At 32.4% G+C, this 9,227-nt stretch overlaps 2 protein-coding genes across 2 annotated transcripts; both read left to right on the top strand.

Moving 5' to 3' along the window:
* The first annotated feature begins 621 nt into the window (after positions 1-621).
* Positions 622-1,472, top strand: LOC133303507 (ethylene-responsive transcription factor ERF036-like). The gene has a single exon (XM_061503428.1). It carries the CDS (start codon positions 718-720, stop codon positions 1,333-1,335), a length of 618 nt encoding a protein of 205 aa, XP_061359412.1. The 5' UTR covers positions 622-717; the 3' UTR covers positions 1,336-1,472.
* A 4,109-nt stretch (positions 1,473-5,581) lies between these two features.
* Positions 5,582-7,885, top strand: LOC133303509 (probable beta-1,3-galactosyltransferase 8). Its single transcript, XM_061503430.1, has 8 exons — positions 5,582-5,743; positions 5,834-5,898; positions 6,018-6,211; positions 6,344-6,601; positions 6,887-6,974; positions 7,082-7,207; positions 7,505-7,614; positions 7,737-7,885. Exons 1-8 carry the CDS (start codon positions 5,591-5,593, stop codon positions 7,883-7,885), a joined length of 1,143 nt encoding a protein of 380 aa, XP_061359414.1. The 5' UTR covers positions 5,582-5,590.
* Positions 7,886-9,227: the final 1,342 nt, after the last annotated feature.

Below are 9,227 nucleotides of genomic sequence, written 5' to 3'. Positions count from 1 at the left end.
TAGTGTAACCTAACCAACTTGACATGATGAACTTTAACTAATTGACAAATGGAGGATGGTAAATAGCAAACTTCTATTGCAAATTAGAATTAAAGGACAAGTAAGCGATGCCTATGAGGAGACAAATCCTAGTGACCCTAGTTAATTAACGGATATACTTAAAGTTGGGCAGGTCTTACTAGGATCAACCGAGAATAAGTGATCAATTAAGACACGCCAATTGATGTAATATGGGAACCACATTAAACTACAAACAAAACTTGAGTGAATTCATCGCTTCTGAAATTATTTGAATTACATTAATTACGAGTTTAATTTAGTATGGTAAATCATTTTACACTCGTTGATCATTAACTAATGATATAAAATATTTTAAATTTGCCAGCAAATATAATTAGAATACTAACTTAATTAGGGATTGAGAAATGATAAATAAAAACCAAGTATTTAACATACTAACTTTTTGTGTGTATAAAAATGAAATTTAACATCCATGGTCATGATTGTAATATTACCCATGTAGTTGCAAATATAGATACGGATAAAATATGATTATTCAAGAAAAATCCTGTGGGAGCCACGGATTCGCAAAACAATGCCAGCTAGATTCAGTACACAATTGAGAAACGACTCTGTCTACATAAACCCCCCTCTAAGCATTAAACCCGAACTCATCATCATTCACTCTTTTCTCTCAGTTGATTCACTCTCTTGTCCATGTCCATCACACGGGAAGCTCAAGCTCAAGCTGAAGCTGAAGCCACTGCACCCGGCCCATCAACCAAACGGGGCTCCAGGAAGCGTGCCCGTGACCCTGATTCGGCATTCCGTGGGGTGCGCAAACGCAGCTGGGGACGCTACGTTTCGGAGATAAGGTTGCCGGGTCAGAAAACCCGGATATGGCTCGGTTCATTCGGGTCGGCGGAGATGGCGGCTCGAGCATATGACTCAGCGGCTTTCTTCTTGAAAGGAAGCTCTGCTAACCTTAATTTCCCACACCTGGTTGAGTCGCTACCTCGTCCTCTGTCTTCATCAAGGAGAGACATTCAATCGGCGGCTGCAAAAGCGGCTCTGGAGCTGGTTCAGGAACGGAGCCAACACCAGGCTCCGCCACGCTCTTCTTCTTCTGCAAAAACAGATTCCGTGGATTGGTGGGATCATTTAGGAGAAGACTCCATTTGGACGACGTCGTTTGAGGATGTGAAAGAAGCTCCTCTTATGAGTCCCCTTAGGATAGAGTCCTCTCTTGGAGAATTGACATGGAACGAAGTATTAAATTTCAATGATGAGATTCTCATGAATACGATGGCATCAACAACACCCACCCTTTTTTAGTCTCTCTATTTTGTCTTTCTCTTTTTTGTCCCTTAACCTTTGTGCCAGCCAGTTTGGCAATTGGTTGTAGAAACTGTATAAATTCATAGACAATCACTGTCGTGCCCTCTTTTCTTTTGGGTAAATGTAGTTTCCTGAACCTGCTTCTAAACCACTGTATAAATGGATAAATTATAAGTTGAAGAAAAATACCCTTTCTTTATTATTATTATTATTATTATTATTATTATTAGTTATAAATATATAATATTGAAATCATATTTCGGTATATAAATTTTGAGATTGAAAGATTGAATTGATGTCATCTTTTTATGATTGAGATAATTAAATTAAATTGATCTTATTCTTTGTCATTCAGATTTGAATTAATATTACTTTTTCAATTTTATTCATTGATTTCGTCCACGGTTCTCACGTGACTAAATTAATATTAACATTATCTTTTATCTACTAAAGTAATAATTTACTCTGATAAAAGATAATAATTTACTCCAAGTGACATAATTAACTATCTTTATTTAATTTCCGATGGGGAATTCCAATTTTGGTATAACTTTTTAGTATCATAAAATTATTTTTTGTTCCTTGCTCGAGCTTTCAATTGACAATTGCTTTAGACAATAAAGGAAATACATACAAGTTGAACAGTGTATATGATAAAAAAAAATGGTTTATCTTATTAGCTGAGAGATTAGTTACATGAATTAATTGATTTAAAAAATATATTTTCTGTGAAATCCCTTAAATAATCGGAAATTTGGTACGTAACTACGTACCGCTTTCTTTTACTTTTTTACTTAAAAAAAAGACCCAAAGAAATTTCAATTGCTGGGGTCAAACGGATGGGTCTGAGTAGATTTGGGTTGGGTTGGGTTAGGTCGTATTTGAATGGGTCGACTGTGAGTCCCTTTCGTTTTTTGCGGTTTTATCCTAAATATTTTGATCAATTTTGTTTACCAATGTTTGTATGACCCATGACCCGTTTATTATGATCAAACCCAAACCATCAATTTATTATCTAACAGTAACTTTATCCTCACCCTTTCGTTCAAAATGCCGTAGGATGTGTGAGGATTTTAAAATATACGATTCTACGATTTGTTTATTTATTTTCAGTAGAAATCTGAAGGTATTTCCATTTTACGATAATTTTAGATGAGAATTGAATAGAATATTTGTCTCATTCTAGCCAATATTTTAATCGTAACATAAACAATAATTAAATTAGGCTTACCGTTTTCTAATTAATAAATAAATAAATAAATTAGACCTACCATGCAGTGTTGTTTTAGCTTACGGTGTAATCAGTGTCATATAATAACTTTAAAAGTAAGGATTCGTTTATAAAATTTTTTAATTTTTTTTACAAATTACACTATGTTCTCCCGGGAGAACGTAGTGTAACCAGTATTCTTCCGTGGAGAACATAGTGTAGTTTGTAAGAGTTTGTAAACGAAAAAATTTGTAAATATAACTGCCCCTAACTTTAAATAATAAGATTATGACAATTGAAAAGTTAAACTCTTTCAATGATATGATACGGAAATATCATTGGTAAAATTAACACATACTATGAAAATCAAATTAAAATCAAATTAAAATCAATTATGAAAGAAGCCTGTAAAAGCTTGTGAAAAAAGAATTTGGACAAGAATAATTTTTCTGCAGTTCACTCCGTCACTCATTGTGTGTGAGTTATCAACTTTTTTCTGAGAAGTTCTTGTATGCATATGGTATATGTATGTGAACTAATCAATCAATTTTAAATAATTAACTAAATCATTGTGTCACACATAAATATTTTAAATGATAATGTATTGATTGTTGAATTGTTTAATACGTCAAACTGTATGCATTAATGTACTCAATAATCTCTCTTACTACTTGTTACCTATATATCTACCAATAGTTATTAATTCATTTTGTTTTATTCATCGATATAATTGTTACTTTCCTATACTAGTTGATACGAGCATTATGCAAATCATCCACAGCGCGATGAGTTCCCTCTAATAAAGTAGAATAATATAAAGGTATGGGGCTCTAATTTGGGCGTTTGGTATATGAGATATTTTTTTTATAAAAGATTGTTAAAGATTTGATAGGAATTTTTTTGTCCCGGGTAAGTTACGAAAAAACGTTTAGTTGATGGTAAAATATTGATGGGAATGTGAATTGAAATTATCAAAATATCTATGCAGTCATATAGTTCAGCAGGGTATTTTTGTCTAAAAAAGTTATAAAAAAATTACCATAGCCTAGATGAGATAATTTTTTAGCTTCGTTTAGTTCAAATGGAAAAAAAAAATTGCTGGCATTTTGTTCACATTCCTTATACCAAATATGGTAAATAAATATTTTCCACCCCACTTTCCCATCATTCCAACTAAAATACTCATACCAAATATCCCCTTAAGAAAGCATTTGGTATACGACTTTTATTTGAAAACTCGAGAAAGCATGGTAGGGGAACAAAGAATGTTGCGTTTGGTAGCTCAATTATGAAAATTTCCCGGGCCAAATATCATTCCAGGAAAATGGTTCTGTGTGTTAACTTTGGTACTGTTTGTCAAATTAGAATCTATAGAATTGGTGGAATTATAGTGTCTAGGGAAGCCAAATTTAAAGCGCCAAAATGTTTACTAAATTGCCCCCTCAATGTGTACGATCTGTTGATATAGTCTTCGAAAAAGGTAAAAGGTACTTTCGTCGTTTTCATCGAATAGAGGCCATATATAATATTTCAAACATAAGGTACGGTTGAGGTTATTTTCGTAAAATAATCTCACATTTCCACAAATATATTACAACCAACCAAACATACACTCAGTAAATTTATTCATAGTTTCCCTGGTAAATTTGATTCTATCAAACAGCTTTTTAGTAACATTCCAGTAAAATATATTTTTCTCTATATTTCAGTAATAATTATTTCCTGGATTAAAAAAGTTTCTCTTATACCAAAGCGCTCCAAAAGAAATTGGTCATGATTTAACTTAGGAATGTAAGCACCGTGATTTCTGGTTTTTCTATCCACCAAACCCTAAAATCTATTTGAAATCGGTGAATTGTGGTATTGTACTAACATGTGCTGCTCTCTCTCACTCTCTCTCATCCCTATTTCACACGAAGACAGTCAGTTTAGGCAGCAAGCAAAATTTCAGTACACACGTAATTGGCGTTAGAGTGATTGCCCACACAAATAGAGGAATGAAGTTCTTTTTTTGTTAATAGCTGAATTTGTTGCATCATGTAACCCACATGATCAAACTGCCAATATCCTAGCTATCGAAACTCACCATATAACTATAATGGCATATATAGAGACCTAGAGATAGGTAAATTGTTAGAAACTGCTGCCAATGACGCTTATTATACTTGTATTTTAAAGATTTTCAGTCAAAATTGACATGATCCTGCAATCATCAAACACATCATTTTCAGGTAATTGGACACATCACCTGGTCTAGTTTTATAATACTTTGTTCATTATTTCAATATTGATCAGCTTTTTATTTTTCATAATTCCGGTAATTAAGGTAAATTGTAAAAAGTAAAAATTGGGGAGTTTATTGGCACATTTATACAACTTAAAAGTAGATTGATAACCCCCATTGTAGTGATTCATCAAAGCCTAAACCCTCCTCTCAACATGCTTAGGAATTGATGAGTATGCGGTTAAGAGATTACACTTGTTTACAAGCAAGACAAGCAATTTGTAAGAAGTCAATGATTTCAGGCCTGCCTGTATTTCATATACGTGGCTGTCCATACCTTTCAGTTAGTTTGTGACTGACAAAAATGGCATTAAAATTAGGCTTCTTGTCTACTCTAAAGCGAGATAAACATTTATGCTTCACACATTCATTGCTCTTAATTATGAACATCCCACACATGCTCACATGATAAGCCCAAGACCCTCCCTTTTTTATGGCAATGAAGAGTTAAAAGTTAGATTAACCTTATTTTTTTGTATACCGACAATTACATCAACAAACGGAAGATCATAAGATTTTGGCTTATTAAGGTAACTCACATTGTTCACAGAGCTTCATTTACTTTATTCCCGCAACCTAACCCGGGAAATAGTTGGTGCATGTCTATATGTATGCCCATGCTCAACTGATTTCAAATATATTGTTCAACAGTGTCATTTATGTACTAACACTTTTCCATGAAAATCATCCCCAAGTTCCAATTTAAGTTCAGGGTGCTGCCAGGGAAGCTTGGTGAGTACAGCAACGACATTAAAAAGATGAGGGGAAAACCGGCTTCAGGAAAGGCCATTTTTTTTCTATGCATTGCATGTTTTCTTGCTGGAACACTGTTCACTGGCCAGATGTGGACACGCCCCTCCAACCATGAAAAATCTTTACTCCCTGCAAGACGTGATTGTGATCATAAGCGAGTGAGTATATATTGTATTTTCTAGTGCTTCATTATTTGAAACTATATATGTAGAAAAAAAATTAATTATGTCATTCATTTTTCAAAACAGAAATTGATTGAAGGCAGACCTGGTGATGTAATGGAGGAAGTCACAAAGACCCATCAAGCTATCAAGTAAGATAAATATATATAGAGAAAGATATATGATATGATGAAGACTTGCACATTTACTTTTTAATATTTGTATTAATTAATAATAATGTGTGAAATGAATTGTTTGTGGACAAAAATAGGTCTCTTGATAAGGCAGTTTCAACATTGGAAATGGAACTGACAGCAGCTAGGACAAGCCAAACTGGTGGGCAGCACTTGCGGCAACATGCTTCTAACTACAATATACAGAAAGCTTTTGTGGTGATTGGTATTAACACTGCCTTTAGCAGCAAAAGACGAAGAGATTCCATACGCGGAACATGGTTACCTAAAGGTACATGTTACCTCTAATTCTAAATCAAAAGGGTGTTGAACGTCCAATCCTAGTTATTCTTACTATATATAATTCCCACTGATTCAATAAATGTGTTATTAAAAAGTCAAAGTCAACTAAAAATTAAAACAGGAAAGCAACTTAAGGAACTAGAGAAAGAGAAGGGGATTGTTATAAGGTTCATGATCGGGCATAGCACGACACCAGGGGGCATTCTTGATAAAGCAATTGATGCAGAAGAGGCAGAACACAACGATTTCCTCAGGCTAGACCACGTTGAGGGCTATCATGAGCTATCCACGAAGACACGCCTCTACTTTTCCACTGTTATTTCTATGTGGGATGCTGATTTCTATGTCAAGGTAGACGATGATGTCCATTTAAATCTAGGTACGTGTTTTTGATTCTCAGGTAATTTACAGAGAAGTTCGAAAAAAAAATATTTTTCCATTTTTTTGCTGTTAAACTACTAAATTACTGATGAGTATTTGATATTGCTTCAATAATAATTTTGAATTAAGTACCGTGTGTCCGTATGTATGTGACGCAAACTCTTAATTACAATTTAATAATCTGTACATTAATTACATGTATTCCTTCTTGTAAACTAGTATATTTAGGCATCAATTAACACTAAAACTTATATCATTTTTTCTTTCTTTCTTTATAATGCAGGTATGCTAGTGAGTACACTTGCTAAGTATCGATCAAGACCCAGAGTTTATATTGGTTGCATGAAATCTGGTCCGGTTCTATATCAAAAGTGAGTTTTTTCTTATTTTTTTTCAAACATTAATTAACATTGAATATTAGTGTAGGGATGTGGTTAGTCATTTATATGAAGTAACGCTTTTTTAATTTCTGCGGCAGAGGGGTAAAGTATCATGAGGCAGAGCACTGGAAGTTTGGAGAAGAAGGGAACAAGTATTTCAGGCATGCCACTGGCCAAATATATGCCATCTCCAAGGATCTTGCTACCTATATATCCATCAACTGGTGATTCCATCGTCCTTTCCCAAAGTTCAATCATTTAATTAATAAAATTTTAAAATAGATAATGATTTTCAAGAACTCGAAGGGCTAACATATATCTTTCTTGATTTACATTAATAAAATGGAATAGTGCAGATATGAAATGTACCCTCAAAAAATGGAAAGACACAAAAAAACCAAAGCAACCACTGAAAACAAGTTACTTAAAAAAAAAAAAAAAACGCATACGAAATGCTTTAATAATTAACTATTGTTTGATTATATTAGATTTTGGATATCACATACAAATCTACATTGCAGGCCCATATTGCACAGATACGCAAATGAAGATGTGTCTTTAGGTTCATGGTTATTGGGCCTAGAAGTTGAACATATCGATGCGCGCTCTATGTGCTGCGGGACCCCCCCAGGTGAATTGGCCCTTGTTTCTTATCTCAACAGAGATATTTTGTGTCCCACAAATCCACAGTGTTTTAAAGAAAATATTCTTATTTGTAAAATTTGCTCAATTTTATCTTGTTTGTTCACACAGACTGTGATTGGAAGGCGAGGACAGGAAATGTGTGCGTGGCGTCTTTTGATTGGTCATGCAGTGGTATCTGCAAGTCCGTGGACAGAATGAAGGATATACACAAAGCTTGCGGAGAGGGAGATGGAGCTGTTTGGAACGTTGAACTCTGATTCACTAAAGTGATTAATTATAGTTTTACTACTTTTGTATTATGAGGAATTGAGCATATTTTCCTTTTATTTTAAAAGAAATTTGTTATCGAATTTCGTCGAGGGACAATATCTATAATAACTTTCATTTTGTTTGGCTTTTCAATTTCCAATATTCTATATTTTTCATTTGATTATATTAGCTAATTATAAATAATTATTTTATCTATTTCAATAACGACAAGAATACGTACATAAGTTAATGCCACGTAACGAAGTATAAAACGTAAATGGGATCCGTCAGACTATTTTGATACTTTATTTTATTTTTGGTAACCAAAACATGACTGTTTTGATATTAAAAAAGGGAGGGGTTCACTTGAACAGTTAAACTTTATATAACTAATGGATACTAACATAATAAAATAAATTTTTACATATAATATCATTTTAAAAATGGGTTTGTTTATCTCATTTTACATGAGATAAATAATTTTCCTACACAGACAAAAAGAGGTTGAGTTTCATCATTTTTTTATCTCTCTCTCCTCTTACTTGTGGGTCTCACTTATACTTTTATTTCTACAACATGAGATAATTTTTTTGCTACAATATAAGAAAAATATATCCCTTTAAAAATTATGTAATATGTACAGTAAATTTTTATAATTTATACTTTATTACTTAATGTTTACTTGTTTTTATAATAATTTGTATACTTTAAAATAAAATAGTGTGATAATGTATTAACATTTATAATTAAGGAAAAATGTTTATTCTTTTAAATTACAGTTATTTTAGTTAAAATATTATTATTATTTATTTAATATTTAAATTAGAAAAAAAACCACTTTCTTTTTTCATGATTCATGTTTCTCTCATTATAAAATAAGGTAGTTTTTATTAAATGATACAATTTTATATATTTTAAAAGGACAACATTAATCTATTATAATTATAGTAAAATTTTATATTTAAAATATTTGTAGAAATATTTAAATTAATATCTAAACTCATAAAATTGAATGTTTACTGAAAACATAAGTATATAAATAAATAAAAAAATTTGAAGTTAGTATATCAAAATTTATATTTCCGGACGTTAAAAAAAGTATGGTTCTGAGTGCGAAAATGAAAATTCAAAAAATTGTTGGTAGGCGCGCCCGCGCGCGTTCAAGCTCAAAAAAGCCAAGGAGAACCGCCTTTGTCCACAGATCCTATTCACCCCACTGCTTGGGAATTGGGATAAATGAAATATTTATTTTATTATCATGGTTCATGACGTGTACCAATCTTATAATATAATACAACAAATATTTGTTTAATTAAAATACTATTTTTATTTGATTAAGTTTCCTTTTGG

The sequence above is a fragment of the Gastrolobium bilobum genome, unplaced genomic scaffold (genome assembly GCF_033153095.1).
Source record: "Gastrolobium bilobum isolate Gb01-03AN ecotype WA unplaced genomic scaffold, APGP_CSIRO_Gbil_v1 utg4957, whole genome shotgun sequence".
Taxonomy (NCBI): domain Eukaryota; kingdom Viridiplantae; phylum Streptophyta; class Magnoliopsida; order Fabales; family Fabaceae; genus Gastrolobium; species Gastrolobium bilobum.
The sequence above is the reverse complement of the archived record's forward strand: the minus strand, read 5'-3'. Positions and strand labels throughout refer to the sequence as shown.

Excerpts from the sequence above, each read along its gene's own strand:
- LOC133303507 (XM_061503428.1), top strand. The coding sequence starts at position 718 with ATGTCCATCACACGGGAAGCTCAAGCTCAAGCTGAAGCTGAAGCCACT.
- LOC133303509 (XM_061503430.1), top strand. The coding sequence starts at position 5,591 with ATGAGGGGAAAACCGGCTTCAGGAAAGGCCATTTTTTTTCTATGCATT. Across the intron at positions 5,899-6,017 it reads AAGACCCATCAAGCTATCAA|GTCTCTTGATAAGGCAGTTT; the intron begins GTAAGATAAATA and ends GGACAAAAATAG. Across the intron at positions 7,208-7,504 it reads ACCTATATATCCATCAACTG|GCCCATATTGCACAGATACG; the intron begins GTGATTCCATCG and ends TCTACATTGCAG.